This window comes from Alexandromys fortis, unplaced genomic scaffold, assembly GCF_014885135.2.
Source record: "Alexandromys fortis isolate MF-2015 unplaced genomic scaffold, M_Fortis_MF-2015_v1.1 scaffold_28, whole genome shotgun sequence".
Classification (NCBI taxonomy): domain Eukaryota; kingdom Metazoa; phylum Chordata; class Mammalia; order Rodentia; family Cricetidae; genus Alexandromys; species Alexandromys fortis.
Genome location: NW_026067901.1, coordinates 14020607 through 14038247, shown reverse-complemented (window position 1 = coordinate 14038247; position 17641 = coordinate 14020607). Strand labels below are relative to the sequence as shown.

At 48.3% G+C, this 17641-nt stretch overlaps 1 protein-coding gene across 3 annotated transcripts in view; it reads right to left on the bottom strand.

Annotated features, from left to right (window-relative positions):
* The window catches only part of Efcab6 (EF-hand calcium binding domain 6), a 187472-nt gene that overhangs the window by 58654 nt on the left and 111177 nt on the right, over positions 1-17641 (bottom strand). For all 3 annotated transcript variants that reach the window (XM_050130560.1, XM_050130566.1, XM_050130573.1), the window contains 7 exons: positions 16018-16126; positions 14037-14204; positions 11778-11837; positions 11512-11672; positions 10699-10869; positions 8882-9050; positions 513-627 (listed from right to left, as the gene is read on the bottom strand). In XM_050130560.1, the coding sequence (XP_049986517.1) occupies positions 513-627; positions 8882-9050; positions 10699-10869; positions 11512-11672; positions 11778-11837; positions 14037-14204; positions 16018-16126 (953 nt within the window). The remainder of the gene's footprint in view (positions 1-512; positions 628-8881; positions 9051-10698; positions 10870-11511; positions 11673-11777; positions 11838-14036; positions 14205-16017; positions 16127-17641) is intronic.

The window sequence follows — 17641 nt, the reverse complement described above, 5'->3', positions numbered from 1 at the left end:
TAGGGTTGGGGCAGGACATGCCTAGGTGGTCTTGGGTATGTAACCAATTCTGGAATGTCTGTACCCCACCTGTGAAGAGGGAGGAACAACACTCAGCTGTGGGTGGCATTGCGAATTACATATAACCATCTTTTGATTTTATGGTGTGCGTTTATTTTCCTCAGCATTGTTGGTTTGAAACCAAGACTTGTGAATGCCAGGCCAGAATACTTTTGAGCTACATTCCCAGCCCCCAGATAGCATCTTTTTATGGAGTCTTAAAGTCTTAAATTTGGTGAGGAGAGTCTGGGGAAGCACTCTCAGGACCACCTAAGCTTGTAGTCTGCTCCTAAAGTTCTAACTTGGTGAAATGACTGAAACACAGATAAGGTTAGGCCGAGAAGGCTTCCGCCTCTTAGCCTAGGTTGCTGTCCCATGGTCAGCATGGTCAGTGGCACAACACTGCCAGGAAAGAGCTTGGTGCCATCTGGCCCCACCACAGCAAGACACACGAGCACCTGCCGGCTAGCTACCTTCAAATCCCGAGGTGAAGTCCTGGTAGCTCATGCCTTCCTTCTTGTAGCCTATCTTGGAGGCCAGCATTGCATATTGGTTGTCATCCATAGGCATTCCGCTTTCCTCCAGGACCTAGCAGGGAGGAGAACAGGAGGCATTAGTGTGTCTGACCCACATTCCCCTGCTCCTCCACAGGCGCCAGTGGTCATTATTACTTGTCCTCTTACCCCACCCATGGCTGCCGAGGGTGGGCAAAGGCCTGCTTGTGGGGCTTGTGAGTAAACAAAGGGCACAGGCAGTATGACACCCAGACAGCCAGCTCAGCTGCTCTTTGCCAATGCCCTGCCAGGCAAGGTGCCCAGCTCTCTCTTGTCTCTCAAGTGGCTTCTGGGTCCTGTAAGCTAGCTTTTTGTTTGCATATTTTCCAGGAGTCCAAGGTGCAATAAAGGCAGTTTCGGGAGGGAAGATAAGATTGTCCCTCAAGTTCCATCAAGATCCACAGAAGGGAGCTGTGTGGCTCTCTGATGGGAGGGCACCCGCAGGCTCCATTTTGCCTCTCTCGTGTGAGTCCACTCACGAAAGGCGGTTTCTGGACCCTTCACTCCAACACACACCCCGTCCTATTCCGTTGTGTATATGGTGTGGGGAACAAATGAGCAAACACATGTCCCTTGTGTAGCAAGCACTGGGGCAGAGCTGTCCCAAAGCCACCTCCCTAGGGGACACTGACTGGCTGAGCTGCTGTGGGTAAGACGATGGGTCAGTAGGTAGACAGGGACAATCCTCCCACATAGGGGTTTTAGGGGTTAGTGCAGGAGACAGAAGACACAGCTCTTTCTGTTCACCCAGCATTCACGGTCTGAGAGTGGAGACCTTCCCAACGGCTGCAGTTTCCAGGCTCAGAACAGGACTGGCTGGGCAGCTAGCAGGATGGCTGAACTCACTGGGCACAGAGACAGCTTGTGGGGGGCTGAGTGTGCAAGGCTGTAGGAAGAGGTGGTGTGTCTGCACAGCAGGTTAGTGGGATAATGGATGGACTAGCCCGGGGAAGCCATCCCTGGTGGCATGTTTATTCAAATCCATTCCCAGAAGCCTGGCAGTGGCAGCATACACCTTTAATCCCAGAACTCGGGAGGCAAAGGCAGGCAGATCTCTGTGAGTTTGGGCCCAGCCTGGTCTACAGAGAGAGTTCCAGGACAGTTCTAAAGTTCTAAAGAGTCCTAAAGCTACACAGAAAAACCCTATCTTGAAAAATAAAAAAAATTAAAATTAAAATTTAAAAAAAAAAGAAAGGAAAGAAGGAAGGAGGGAGGGAGGAAGGAATTAATCTCAGGAAGGTCCAGGGGCTCCAGCTGGGCACAATACAGTCTGTGTTGACCTCTCCATGGTACCCTACACTGGTCAGTACAGGGAAAGAGTTCGTAGGTCAGGTGCCATGACACAGCCATCAGCGTAGCCAGCTGTGTTAGTAGGGGCCTTGCTTTCTCAGGAGCAGCTGGCATGGGACATCAGGAGGCGGTGGGTACTCTAGGGGACACTAGCTTCCAGGCTCTATGGAATATCATGTGAATGTTCCTATATGGCCCACTGAGCCTGCTTCCACGGCTCCCTTAGCTTGGATTGAGCCTTGGCATTGAAAAGACTTATCTTGGGAGCCTGGCACTGGTGCCCTCCTGTTCTGAGGATCACACTGCATGGGGGAGACGTGGAGTAAGTCGACACTGCCAGATGGTTCTGGTGTTACACACAGCCCAGAGCAGAAAGTCTAGAGGACAGGCCTAAGGCAGGACAGGATCCCATCGACCACCCTCACTAACTGCAAGCCATGCGCTGTGCTGAGCCCTCCATTTCGCCCCATCAGAGGCTCATAGAAAGGACCTCTCAGAATCCTCCTACAAAGATCTGGAAACAGAGGCTACTGACTTGCCCTGGTCACCTGACCTGGGAGTGGTAAGGCTGGGGCTCAAACCTGGTTCTGCTCACAAACCTCCTCATCCTGTTGGAATAAGAAAACCAGGGGGAGAACAATGGGGAGTGAAAAGTGGACTCTTCCCAGGGGAGGAGGGAGCTGCCTGCTGTGGAATTCGGGGGTCCTTACACCAATCCTAACTGGCCACACAGGGAAGGGTAACTGAAGTCTTGGCAATATCTTGTGACCCCACCAAATGGGTGGGTGCAGGAGGCCACTAGGGGTATAAAAAGGTCCTTTCTCACGTGCCCCCATCTTCCCTGGAGGCTTCAAAAAGCATTTTTCCTCCCTCCCTGACTGGGCACAGTGTAGAATTTCCAGGCACTTCCTCCCCACTCGGCGGCAGACTTTGAATGACTTGAACAGTCTAGAAGTTGCTCCGCCCACAGAACAGGCCACACTTTATCCAGGACTCGTCCATCCTTTCAGGTGTGTGGGAAGAGGATGCAGGGAGCTGGAGGTGAACACAGGGAAAATGGCTGATATATCCTTCTTGGTTTGTGGGGCCTAGTCTCGGTTGTGTGTGTGTGCATGTGTGTGCAGTGAACAGACCACAGTGTGCTGACTGCAGAACTAGGGGGTGTGCAGTTACTGAGGAGAGACGCTCAATTCCAAGGCCACCCTTTGACTGGGAATCCCACACCATCTGCGCCATCCTTCGCCTGTGTTCCCAGGCCCTGCAGCATGGGGTGCGACAACTGTTTAGATAGAAAGCTGAGGCCCACACAGAAGCACCCAGAGGCAATGGGTCTCAGGAATGAATAGATGGGTTACTCACTTTGAAAAAACTTCCTATTTTGAAAACAATCACACATGAATTATTCATCGCCAAGTCCTCCCACTTAGTCCTTTCACCAAAACATATGCAGCGGAGAGGAAGAAAATGTCTGCAGGCAAATGTTTCCCAGCCTGGAGGGTTGTGAAGAACTGAGGAGCCTCACGCAGCCTGTCCATTGGGCTGGGTGGGCCACTCCCCAGGGCCGCGGAGCACCACGGAGCAAGCATGCCCTCGCTGGCATGCTTTTCAGAGAAACGCTGAACGCTCCCAAGGTACCCTCGCACCTGTCTCAATGAGCACAGCAGCCAATCCAGAAGACTTATCCTTAATGCCTGCCAGCAACTCACAGGCAGTGGGCCTTAGCCACAGCCTGGAGAACAGACTGAAATTTATCCAGCTAAACCCTGGCTTCTCTGGGAGACATGCTCCTGAAAACTCACTGAAGAATGACAAACTGGTATTGAATCTCTTGCTTCTCTCCTTGGTCGCATCTGCATGCATGCGTGTGTGTGTGCATGCATGCATGTGTGTGTATGTGTGTGCATGTGTATGTGTACATGCTTTTAGTTTTGTTAATCAGGTAGGGTTGACTGGCTAGCCAGTGAGTCCTGGGGATTTACGTATATCTACCTCACCAACACTGGGATTCTAAGAGTGCCACCATGTTTTTTTTCTCATGGGTTCTAGGAATCAAACTCAGGCCCTCGTGTTTGCAACACAAGTGGCTTTACCAACTGGGCTATCTTGCCATCCCCTGTCTGACAATAGTAATGTTTCAAAAGATCACCTCTATTGACTCTGCCTGGGACAGACTTCATTGCAAAGAAAGCCTTCCTTGGGGCCCTGATAACTTATTGAAGTTTTGCAGGGCTTTTGGTGCTCTGAGTGGCAGGTGCCCAATGACAATGGCCAAGGGGACCCAGGCCTTTCTGCTTGGGACAGAATGGACACATCTGCATATGTGGCATGCTTGCTTCACCTTTGTATCACATTCTCAGTGTTTTCCCTTGGGGTTACAACACTGCACAGTCCATCTAGAGCAGCTGTTCTCAGCCTAGGGGTCACGACCCCTTTAGGATCAAATGACCCTAAATGACAAAATGACAGGGGTCGCCTAAGATCATCAAAAACACAGATATTTACATTATGATTCATAACAGTAGCAAAATTACAGTTATGAAGTAGCAGTGAAAATAATTTTATGGTTGGGGTCACCATAACGTGAAGGACTAAATTAATGGGTTGCAGCGTAAGGAAGGTTGAGAACTGTTGAGCTAGAGAACCTCGCTCACATCGCCCCTCCCCCAAGACAGAATCCTGGAAGCCTTTGGCGCCCCTGCTGGCCTTTCTGCTATGCAGTCGTTTGTTTCTATTTTCACATATAGTAAACTTTCCAAGGCAAGGCTGTAGTTTTTAATCTCACACACTCCTGTGTATTCCGTGAATTAAAAGTAGTCTTTCACATTTAATCACCGGCTCTCCAGTTCCATGAGTGTGTGCAGTGTGCACGTGTGTGGGCACATGCCGAGTGTGAGGCTGGTACTGGGAAGTATCCTCAATTCCTTTTATTTCTTTTAAAGATATATTTATTTATTATTGTAGGACCCTCACCCCTTATTCTCAAAGGGGTGGGAAAAAATTTCCTAGCAGAATGTTTTCCCAGGAATATAGTGGCCTTCCCCTCTCCCGCCCGGGAAGTTTTGAGCACAAGGTCACTCAGCTCAGCCCAGCTAGCTACCTGGTACAGGCCGATAAAGATGGCCTAACTCAGGAACAGGCTCTAAGAACAAGGAAAAAGCTGACTTAGCAGAATGGGAGGGAGCAAAAATTCTTGCACCCATGCCAAAGCAGCTTCAAAAAGCCTCTTTGTAGTTAGTTATGCCTTTAAAAGCCTACCCCACAGAGGAGATACAACTCCTCTCTCTACCTCACTATAACGGGGTTAGTAGACAGGGGTTCCAAACATGTTTGTTACATGCTGATTAAACCTTGCTTATTACAGTCTGGGCCTCTCTGGTGGTCTCTTTCTGGGGGTCATAATCTGGGCACAACAATTATAAATGCAGTGTTCTGCCTCCATGTGTCCCTGCAGGCCAGAAGAGGGCACCAGACCTCATTACAGATGGTTGCAAGTCACCATGTGGTTGCTGGGAATTGAACTCAGTACCTCTGGATGAGCAATCAGTGCTTTTAACCTCTGAGCCATCTCTCCACCCTCACCCCTCAAAACAAGATTTCTGTGTATAGTCTTGGCTGCCTTGGAACTTGCTCTGTAGATGATGCTGGCCTTGAGCTCACAGAGATCAATCTGCCTCTGCCAAGGCAGAAATCACAGGTGGCCGTGCCCCCACAGCATTCTGGTGAGATCTGGGCATGCGAATTCCAGTGCTCATGCCTGCATGGCAAATGATTTAACCATGGGCATCTCCTGTTGACACTTCTCCTGCTCTTTATCCCTCACAGCGGGCATCTGAGTCTTCACATCATCTCATTCCTTGAGTCTGGGAACTTCCTGCAGGATGGCAGGTACTGAAGATGGACCTGCAGTGAGCTACCTTAGGCTTGCCTTCCTTTTGTTTTGCCCCACTAGGCTGAAGACATCCATTTGTCTCCACTCTTCAAGGGAGACTGGACACAAAGTTCCAAGCTGACGTGGCTCTGACTTTGTGCCCACTCTCACCAAGTCCTCCAGCTCTGCCATCCCTGCTGATAGTTGGGTGGCCGCTTGGAACATGGCTTACACTGCTCTCCTGCTCGCTGATCTGGGTTTTTAGCATCTTGTCTCTGGTTTTGTATTTATCCTAATCTGGATCTTCCGAGTTTCTTAAATTCACAAACTTAGGCCTTCCACCAAAACTGCAATGTGCGCGCATGCACACACACACTCAGGCACATGCACATGCATACACACACAACTATTTATTTAAAATTAATCCTGATCAGGAAGGAATCCTCAAAAATTAGTCATGGTCCTAAAAAGCAATGGAAATAATAATAATAAGGTAAGGAAAACCTGGACAATTATCACAGCTCAGAGGAGCCTTGGTGGGGGGGTAGCTAAGTTTAGGGTGCAGTCTGGATGAAGGACCTTAAGTAGAGAACTAAGAAACTCTGAACGAGTGACCAGTGCATGCTCACTATATGATGTAAAAGGGAGAACTTTAGGCAGGATGAAAAAAAATGAGTCCAGTTTCAAGCAAAGAGGAAGAGGAGGAGGAGGGAGAAGAGGAGGATATCGTGACAGACACACAGACACAAATATGTAAGGTCAGGTTGCTAGGTCAGGTTAATTTCAGCATGAAAGAAATGTCTCATGGAATTTTCGATTATATTTAAAACTGAAGCATGTGGCAAACAGTACCACAAAGGAGATGATAAAGTGCCATTGACACAAAACCCATAGTTCTTATCTTAAAGGAATAAGAGTTTATTCTGGAGCCATTCTGAGTGACCATGACCTGGGAACACTGACTTAGGTCACCCCAAATTCATGTTCCTATGGGGAGGCAGTTTCATGAAGTTTCTATAGTTTTACAGAACAAAGAAAGTCATAAATCCAGGCAACTTTAAAATACATTGATGGGTACACCAGAGAGGCGGGTGCAACGAGATGTGGGGAGCCGTTCTATTTGCTCAAGATGACTCGTGACTCTTAGCTTTTGGTAGAAGCTGGTCATCTGCTGAGTCAATTGTTTCCACAGGTTTTAATCTATTTGTCATGAGATATTAGTTCCACACAGAGGTGGGCAAGGAATGGATGTGCCAGGAGGCTAGAACTAGCCCAAGATAAGGTCGTTAGCCTCCGGATCCACACCATTCCAGTCTCTCCGTGGTGCTGGAATTCTAATCAGCCAGCCAGTCTCTGCAGACACAGCTTCTTTCCAGGAGTTTGGTTCACAGTACTAAGGCTCCCTGCACTTCTATGGGGGTGCAAGCAGTGAGCTGCAGTCTCTAGCATAGGCTTTACAACTGGAATGAAAAAGAGTCATCTCATAATGGGATACCTGAGAACACTTAACCACGGAAGCAGTTGAATAACCTAATGGCAAGGACAGACAGAAAAGGAACCATGTGATGTCCAGGTTAGAGAAAATGGTAAGATGCTCAGCCACACTTCATGATGAGTAAGTTAATGTGCTCATGAGAGGCTTGCTCGTAAGTGCCCGGTGAGTTTGAAAGTCACAGGTGGGGAAAGACAGCACCAGCCTAAGAGTCATCAAAACAAATCAGAGAGAAGGCGGCCGTGAGGCCATGCAGCATCCCTCTGTACCCAGAGTCACACAGACACACAGGGATCTCTGTGTTTTGAAATCTATCTCACTAACAGCCTCGGGGTGAATCACACAACATTAACAGAACATAAAAGAACCCAGTAAACAAACCCACAGACACCAGACAGACGTCACACTTCTCTCATCGTCTGTAGAACGAGCAGATCTTGGTAAAGGTACAGAATTTCTGAAAACCCATGGAGCCCAATCCTTAGGAAACTGAGCCTCCTGCCAGCTGGCCCTATATAAGGGTCAGTGGTCAGTGAGCTGCTGCTGTACCTGTTTGGATATGGCTACCTTCCCTGAGAATCCACCTGCTCTTAGGCCAAGGCTGGGGCTGGAACACAGAGAAATAGTCCAGATTTCCAAGGGTCTTGGGGGACTTAGGCCAACGAAATGAGGTGTGAAGAGCCCCAAACAAAGCTGTGGCCCCATTAAGGCATCCTGGACATCTGGAAGTTTTGGGGAACAGGAAGTCCAGTCACTGAGCTAAGCCTACACGCCCACCTTCACCCACCATCTCCTTCACCATCATGGAGGCTTCAGCTGCTCCCCAGGGCGTTTCCTGAGCCCACATGGGGAAATTTTTGCTCTACGTGCTGAATCTGGCCAGGCACCCAGAGGACATCCAGAGTACCTTCTGGGCTGACAGTGGATAGTGTTATGACAACTCCCTATGAGCTAGCGTCATCTGAAGGGGGAACCTCAGCTGAGAAAAGGCGTCCATAAGATCCAGCGTAAAGGCATTTTCTTAATTAGTGACTAGTGGGAGAAGGCCCAGCCCATGGTGTAAGGGTAAGCCAAATAAAATCTTTGCTTTGGTCATGGCGTTTCATCACAGCAACAGAAACCCTAGCTAAGACAACAACATAGTTTTCAAAGCTTTTATCTGCAACTGCTCTAAACGGGAACACAGGGTGAAGACACCAAGATGAACCCTCAATCTGGGCCTCTGTTTATGACGCCTGGCCTGGAGGTAGACACCAGGGAAAGAGCAAGCACTCAAGAGAGTATTGACTTCTTGGAAATTGGTTCCATTGCTTTCTAGCCTGTCCACGCGGCCACTTAACCGAGATGTCTTCCCGAGGAACAGCCAAAGTGCTCCTGGCTGGAGCACTCACTGTAGGAATCTTAATCAATAGTGTAAATGAACTCCTGAAGCCCAGGCAGGGCCCTCAAGCTGAGACGCTTCCAGCACAAACCTGCTGGTTCCATGAGCACCCTACCTCAATTCTTTTACTGCCTGCTAGTCTTCTTCCCCACAGCAAAACAAACAAGCAGCAACAATGAATGAAGTGCGTGTGGCAGTGGGGTGGAACACATGAACCCAGTCAGGAAGGAAGCCCCCTACACGGCATGGGTTCCTACCTTCCGGAAGTCCTCCAGGCCGATCTTCACTTCAGGTTCCTTGCTGATGCTAAGAAACTGCTCTTTGAACACGGGGTCCTGCTGCTGGATACAGTGCTTGAGTCTGTCGATGACTTCTTCCTTGGTCATGTTCTTGGCCTCCGTGGTTTTGTCCCTCCTGGGCTGGGTTCTGAAATCACCAGTAGGCAATGAGCTCTCCACCAGCTGACATGGCTTCCCTGTACACCGTGTATCCCACAATAGTTAGGAGGTTTATAACCCCCATCAAAGTTCTAACCCCAATCAGAGAGCAGGGCTTCCTTTCTGGGCTTGTGGCCTGCAGAGCCGGGACTGCAGGTCAGCAGCACAGTATCCGTGCAGAGGGCCCCGCTGCCAGGGCATGACGACGCCAGCAAGGCCGGCCAGGACTGTCTTCACACTAAGACTCTCAACTCGGAGCTGGGTGGAAATAGCACACGGCCAGGCACACGTGACGGTTAGTGGTGTCAGCTGTGCAGGATCTGGAACTGCCCAGAGCTACCAGGACCACCTGGGAGGGACTCTCAGATGCCAGTGAAAGGATTTTGTTGACTTAAGGTAAATGAGAAGGGAAGACCCACGCTAAAAGTGGGCAGCACCGTGCTCTGGGCTGGGGCTCTGACTGCACCGAGAGGAGAAAGCAAGCCAACACCGGCATCCACCTTTCTCTGCTTCCAGACTGCAGATACAGCGTGACCAGCTGCTGTACGCTCCTGCAGCCATGACTCCACTTCTCCAGTGGACTGCTGCATGAAGATTAAAAACAAAATGCTTCCATTAAAACAGGGAAACCAAGTCAGGGCCTACAGGGAAATGTCAAGTTAAAGCATTTGGTAGTAACTAGGTGAATGAAGTCACGGGCCATCTGTGGTAGAGCAGAGAAGTCATGGTTATCCTGAGTTTCTCTGTAGAATCAATTCACAAAATGTATTATGAGAGGGTGGGCAGCTGGAAGCTAATTCTTTCCCGGCCCTCCACGGTCTCCTAGGCCCTGCGGAATAACAGGACACCGGTGGGGCAGCTATGCAGAGCAGAGTTCCAGCCTTCCCTCTAGGAAAAGCTGCTTTGTGAGCAGCTTAACGGCCACTGTTGCTTCTCCCGGCTTTGGGGAGACATGTCGCCAGATAGTTGAGCTTTCTCTTAGAAGACATTCCCATCATCGCATGCTCAAGAGCCTTGAGAAAGAGAAATGACAAGATGGTGACTCCTAGGTGTTGCCATTCCTGCAGGCTCACGACAGGCTACCAACATGCAGTTAAGACGGCATCTTTCCCTTAGTATAAACCAATACTTTTCCAGAGGAAGTGAAAGCCAGAATATCTTTTTTTTTGCAGCTCACCGAGTGTGTTTTGGTTGACCGTTCAGACAGTTCAATCTGGCTATCGTTTTAACAGCTCCACCTGTTCACATTAGGAGACGTCAGCTGTGTTAATGGGTGTGTTTTACAAGAAACAATAAGCTATGGCCAAGATTCTAACTCCCGTGAGAGAGGAGGCGTGGATGCCCGCAGGGGCAGAGCAGTCAAGTTGTCTGGGAGGTGAGAGTCTAGACTGTCGACACCAGAACAACCCCGGCAAGTGCCCCAGCTCTGGGTTTATCCCACTTTCATTTCTAAAATCTGCAGGTGGGTTCAATTGCTGACAAGAGCGCCTCTCGCTCTCACCACGTGCGCCCGGTGCACCGTTCTTTCTTAATGGCTCACAGCTCTGATGACACCGAGCAGCTGCGTGTGCCCAAGGAACGCCTCCTCCAGCGAGGCACCGTGGTACCCGGGTGCCTTTCCTTTGCTCTTATTTTACCTCTCAGGAAGATCTGGCTGGCCCTGCTCCTCGTATTGCAGCTTTTCGCTTAGCTGATCCTTCGGAACAGAAAGTGGAAGGATGGGCGGTGGGATATTGACACCGATGGACAACAGAAGTTTCTTGTACAGGATCCGTCCTGAGGCTGTGTCTTGAAACTTACTGTAGAGTCTAAAGTTAAAAAATCATCAGAATGTGCCCTTTTTTTTAAAAAAAAAAAAAGGCTAAAATTAAGATTTTTTTTCAAAAACTATGTGTTGGTGGATGTGTTTATGCATGTATCTGTGCACTTAAGTGTGCGTGCCCAGGGAGGCCAGAGGAACTCCTGGAGCAGGAGTCACGTGTGGTTGTGAGCGGCCTGATGTGGGTGCTGGGAACTGTTCCTGGGTCCTCTGTAAGAGCAGTTTGTACCCTTACCCCTGGGCCATCTCTTCAGCCCAAGGCTAAAAATGAAGAAGCCCGATGCCAGGTATCCAGGAGGATTGTGATTTCCACAGGCGCTGTGCTTGCACATGTATGTATATACACAGAGACACACGTGTACACTTACAAACAAATCTTTTTAAAAAATAGAAAGCAATAGGAATAGCCAGCAATCCTACAGACCCAGATGGAGCCTGTGTCCCCTGACTCCCTGGAGCCTCACAGTGGTTACACAGCTTCTTAATGGTGGTGGTGAGATTCAATTACACAAGGTAAACTCTTAGCGTGCTGCTCAGTGAGGACTCAACACAGTGTCTGCCACCGATATTATCCACAGGGGTCATGCAGCAGGCTGGGAAGAAGAAGGAAGGGAAGGACCTGTGAACTTACTTTACAAAGTGCTCATTCGAGAGATATGGGCAGAATATGTTTATGACTTTCTTGAAGTTATTTCTTGCTATGGTCCCTGTATCGCCAAGGTCATATGACTGCAGCATGCCGTAAAAGGCCTGGAGGTTCCTGGTGATGGCATCAAGCACCATTTCTTCTACCTAACACAGGAAGAGAAATACACTTACCGCATTGGAAGCTGGTCTGCAGGCACCCTCAGAGCACATGGGGATGGTATTCACAAACAGAAGGCCAATGGTACTTACTGGATTCCAAGCCACAGGCAGAGGTGCCTTGGTCTCTGTAGAGGGGGACATTTTTCTCACCTAAGTGAACGAGAGAAACCTTATGAGTACCAGTGCTTCCTGAGGGGCAACAGGAAGCTACTGGCTTAGATTTGAAAGCTGGCTCTGCTTGGCTGGTCCAGGTTGGAGCAAAATTTCCAAAAGGGGAAACAAAGTGGATGCCAAGATCATATAATGAAGGAGAATATGCAGCATTCTTTAAAATTAAGTAGCAAACCCCACTGTGTTAAATGCTAGTGATGGCTTAACGAAAGATGACAGACTTGAACACATTAACCAGACTTTATTTGTAGGTAAAGTCAGGTACAATATACAAAGGCATATATCCAAACCCATAAAAATGCATGTGGTAGATGTACCACTTTAAAAAGCATAACTTATATTCAAATATAACTGTTTTGATAATGAAAGTGTCTACATACAAATCATAGGGTTGGAAGTGTATGTTCTTATACATATAACAAACGGGTTTGAGTGTGTGTGCACATATATATTATAGGCTTGAGAGTGTGCACATATATACAACAAGATTACATATGTGCACATATATTTGCAAGGTTTGAGTGTGTGCACATGTATATGATATGTTTGAGTGTGTATACACATACATATGACAGGTTTGAGTGTGTGTACAGATATACATGGTAGGTTTAAGTATGTGTGCACATATATATGGAAGGTTTGTACATGTGCACATATATACAGCAGATTTGTGTGTGTGTGCACGTGTCACAGCTCCAGTTATGCCGAGCAAAGATCATGTCCCTTGCTGCATTAGAGGCTGCTTACTGTCTCAGTTTGGCTCGGTTTGAAAATGTGCACAGTTGCTGCACTGCCCAGGGGTGAGAAGCCCTGAGCACCACAGACCTGAGCTAAGCCAGGGTCTGTCCTACACCAGAGCTGGGAAAGGCACTGAGAACTCTACCACTCACTCTGCAAGCAGAGTTAGGAGGAACCAGGGGCTCAGGGTGTGGGCAGTGCTTGTGCAAGAGAAACTCAGGCAATCATCAAAACAACTGCGACTGAATATTTAGAAGTGGAACACTTCTGAGTGTACACTTTATCCTACCAAGTTTCCACAGCAACACCACAGGCTGCTGTTGTCACTAATCCTGTTGTGAAAGACGTGTGTCTTCAAGAGGTACAATATCTGCCCCTAGACGTAGCTCATGGAGATGGTGGCTGCAAACTGAACACTGGCTCAGGTTCCCACCCCAGATGACCTCCATGCCCTGAAAACTCATTTGATCTTGTTCTCAAGCAGCAGTGGTAAACTGGGTCAAGGTATACTTTGAGGTACTGCCTGAGCACCTCAAAGTCCAATTTCTCCTGACCAATACGGCTAGGGATGGATGTAACCAAGGTCTTACTTGAGGAACCATTAACTCCTCTATCATTTCCCACAGTTTTCATGCTTAAAAAGTGTGTGTGTGTGTGTGTGTGTGTTTGTGTGTGAAGGCATGGACAAGCCTATACATTTTGACTTAAGTTTTTCACACTTAGGTGTGTCAAGGTCCGTGCTCAGCCTAGCAATTTCCCTCCATGGTGAAGGCAAAGAGCTCAACGTTCTGACACTAAGGCCACACCAGCCATGCATGCAGCAAACTGACTTGTTCAAGTGTTCTTAAAGACTGCCGAGGTTAACTGCTGCTGCAGAGCTACTTTTAATAAAACTGCCTGTCTTTCAGTCAAAAGCAGCAATGACTGAAAGCTACTGGTAGACAGTAGGGGAACAGGGTGGCTACCCCTAAAACTGTGTCAGATCAGGGCATGGGACCCCTTCCCAAGCATGCTTCTGTTGTAGCTGTTTTATTATTTTCAGATACATTTCATGATATAGTCCTGGCTAGCCTGGCATTCCGCTTCACACAGGGTAGCCCCGAACTCGCAGCACTTCTGCCTCAGCCTGTTGAGAGCTGGGACCACAAGTGTGTGCTGCTGCCACCAGGTGTGACCCCCAGACGCCTCTTCGTAAGACCTGGCGGCAAGTGCAGCGCTGCCGGGCACCTGTCGCTTCAGGACAGGTTTCTCAGAAATGCCAGAGAGCATCCTCGATATACTTTAGAAAACAAAACCTTAAACCAAATGACCTCTTAACTGTAACCTGAAATGAAAACATGCAAAAATGTGAATTCATTCATTCATTTAAACTGCATTTTGCTAAGAATGCTGACTTCCTGGCTTTGGGAGTCACCCAGTCAAGAGACCGTGGTGACCTACCTTGGGGCTACCATCCAACGCGTCGAGTAGGGAGCTGATCTTCACTGCTCCAGTGCCCTCGGGGTCAAATGTCTGCTTCAGTTCATTGAATTCCAAATCACTTAACTTTGCAACCATGCAGTTTAGGACGTGTCGCAGTTCATCCCAAGCTATGTGTCCACTGGGCGTCTGAGTAGGAGAGTGTAAATAATATCAAGATTTTTTTTAAAAAAAATATTAAAAGGCAGGAAACGCCACGTACATACTCAGCAATAGTAAAGCATCGGCTCGGCCAAGCTGATCTATGACTTAAAACAGCAGCCAATGGCCACTACATACACCGTGGATGTGTATAAGAGCAGGGCAGAGGTAGGTGCCCCCGAGGCTTTTTAAGCCTTTTCCTAGAAGAGATCCTCTGCCAGGCAAAAGGCAGGAAATAGCCTGGAGGAATGAGGTCTTTTGGGGGGCACAGGCCAACCCCTTCCCAAGGGTCTCCACAGCATGAAGAGCCCTCCTCCTCCTAGCCCCACCTGTTGGCTCAGAGTCTCCCTGAGCTCCGCTGCAGCTTGCCAATTGATCTGAGTAGCAATGTTTCCAGTTTCTCCAACCTCATGGGTTGCACAGATGGGCAGCTGCTGAGGGAGAGATCTCTGCCACATTGCATAAAAGAAATACTAGAAGCGAAGCCTTCTGAGGTAAGCATGTTCCATGGAACTGAATGCTGTTGATAACTAAATATGAAAATCAAGAGCCCCTGTTTTCTGGGAAGGTGGGAATATAGAGCCTCTACCCCGGAGAGGGAATTTCGAGTGTCAGTCAGCAGCTGTCACTGATTGCCAGAGGGTGGTATAAATGTGGGTCCAGAGGCTAGGAGAGCAGAGTTCCTACTCTTTTATTTTTATATGTGGATGTGTGAGTGTCTGCATATGTGTGTGTATGCATGCACCTATGTGTGCCTGGTGCCCTTGGAGGCCAGAAGAGGGTGTCAGATGTCTTAGAAGAGGAGTCAGAGGAAGTCAGGTGCTGGAACTGAACCCAGGTCCTCTGAAGGAGCAGCAAGTGCTCTTAAGTGTTGAGCTCCTGAAATTCTTATTTTTATTATTATTTTCTATGTGTATGTGTGGTGTATGCACACAGGTGAGTGGAGATATCCCGTGTTATATGTGAAGGCCAGAAGAGGTTAACTGGTGTGATGTCACTCTATTTTATTGAGATAGGGTCTCTCTGAACCCTGAGCAAGGCTGGCTGCCATAGAGCCCCAGCTGTCCACCTGCCTTCTTCTCAACAGCACCAGGTACACGGTGCACAGCCATATCCGGTCCTTTGCTGGGTGCTGGGGATTTGAATTCAAGTCCTCATGCTTTTACAGCCAGTGTTTGTACTCACATCCCCTGGCTATGGAAGACAGGTTCTCTGAGGTAATCGGACTAAATATGCCTGTTTATGGCTTGGTTTTTGAATAATAATTAGTGTTTAAACATCCAAATCAGAATCACTGACAACTTCCTTACTAACTTCTGACATGTGCCCAGCATTGCGTGGCCACCATCATGGACACCAGAGCATTTGTATCACCCCCAATCTCCTGAACATCTGTGTTCCTTCTCACTCCTAGCATCTCCTTCCTTTTTACTCCTGACTGGTATTCTAAGAACATGTCACATGGACATGTCATAGACTACTTATCTGTGTCTGGGTCATTTCCAGTTAGAACATAACAGACAGCATCTCTTGAAATATTTATACATGCATCTTTGTGAGGCTGTGTTTTTGTTTCTTTTGGCTGATACCTAGGTATGGAATTACTGTTCTTTAGAGTAGTTGAACAAGTTTTCATTCTCATCAGCAGCATATGAGAACTCCAATGTCTCTGCATGGTTGTCCACTTGGTCCCTTTGGTTACCCTGTCCTGACAAACACGATGTAGCCTCCTGACTGCCACACTGAGTGTGAACTTTCCTACCTCCTGTGGATCTTTCCAGAGAAGGGTTCAGGCTCTTACCGTGCTGATTATTAACAAGGACTTCTTCAGGGCTGTATAGCGCTCCTCCGAGTACCTGAATAACTTCTTGATGACATTTTCCCTGCGAGACTGGTTTCTCGAGTCAGTGCTACAAAGAGGAGAAGGAGAAAACTAGGAAGGATATTGCACCCTTGGACTTGCTCTGGCAAAAAGCAAATGCTCTAACTAATTCTTACAGTACAGGCTTTGCAGAGGCTTTTCAAAAAAAGATCGTGTACAAGGCAGGCCTGTTTGCTACTAGGTGTGGAAGACATATGGCAGAGAACTGTCCTAGAGAAGATGTGCACAGCCACCTCTTAGCTATGCCATCCTGTCCTCCTGCTGCCCCTGATGCTGAGCAACCCTAGTCAGACATCTTTCAAACCCACAAATTTGATCTCACAAAAAGACCAGGAAGGAAATCAGCGGTTGTTGGCCACCAGGACCATGGGGCAGGCAGTAAGCTGCAGCACATGGGTCCTGCAGCTGAGGGCATGGGAAGTCCCAGCCTCTGTCCTCTAGTGACTGTGCCCATGGTCACTTGCACCCTCAAGACTTCTTGTCTTTTCTTACCTCTGACCATGAAGCTCCATCGACCATACCAGTGCTCTTGGAGGCCATGGCCATCCACTTTGGGAGCTAAGGCTTCCTTGTAAATTCCCATCAGAAAGGGAGACACAGACCCCTGTGTGGTGCTCTGAATAGAGATGGCCTCCACAGACTCATATATTTGAGTGTTTGGTCCCCAGCTGGTTGAACTTTTTGGGAAGGATTAGAAGGTGTAGCCTTGTTGGAAGAGGTGTGCCCCTGTGGGCTTTGACGTTTCAAAAAATTCCATGCCATTCCCAGTTAGTTCTCTCTGCCTCTTACTGTGGATAAAGATGTGGGCTCTCAGCTCCGGCTCCAGCGCTATGCCTGCCTGCCTGCCTGTTGCAACGCTCCCCACCATGATGGCCATGGACTCTAACCATCTGCAGCCATGAGCCCCAAATAAATGCTTTATTTCTGTTAAGTTACCTCGGTTATGGTGTTTTGTTACAGTGATGGAAGAACTAGATACCTTGTTATAAAACTTGGTCATGGGCCTCCCTTTCCTCAGTACTCAATAGAATTCTTCTATTCCCACAATATAAGACGTGACAGTGAGTGGCTCCTGTATGGGACCACTTTTACACTTGCTAGGGATTTGATACTGTTTGGTCAGCTCTGCGACAGCACACCTGCTACCCCATCTTAGAACTGTGCTCTGGCTCCTGTGATAACTAGAAGAGAGTGTTGTGAAAGTCAGAACCATATTGGCACAAGCACATACTGGGCAAGCAATCCCCCTTGTCTATTGTCATGGATATCAGGCACAGTGACAGGCCTTTCTCCATTGTGGGAAGACCTCTTGCGCCTCTGGCCTCCCTACAATAGACTTCACTACACATCGTCACCTCTACCACGAAAATCAAAAATGTCCTTTGATATTGCCATGAGCCTCCTGCGGAGCACTATGTCCCCACTGGAGGACAGATGCTTCAAAGCTAATGAGAGCCAGCAGGTGGACATGGTGGCACACACCCGTAAACTTACACAGGAAGATGATAAGATCAAAGTCAGCCTAGACCACACAGTGAGACCC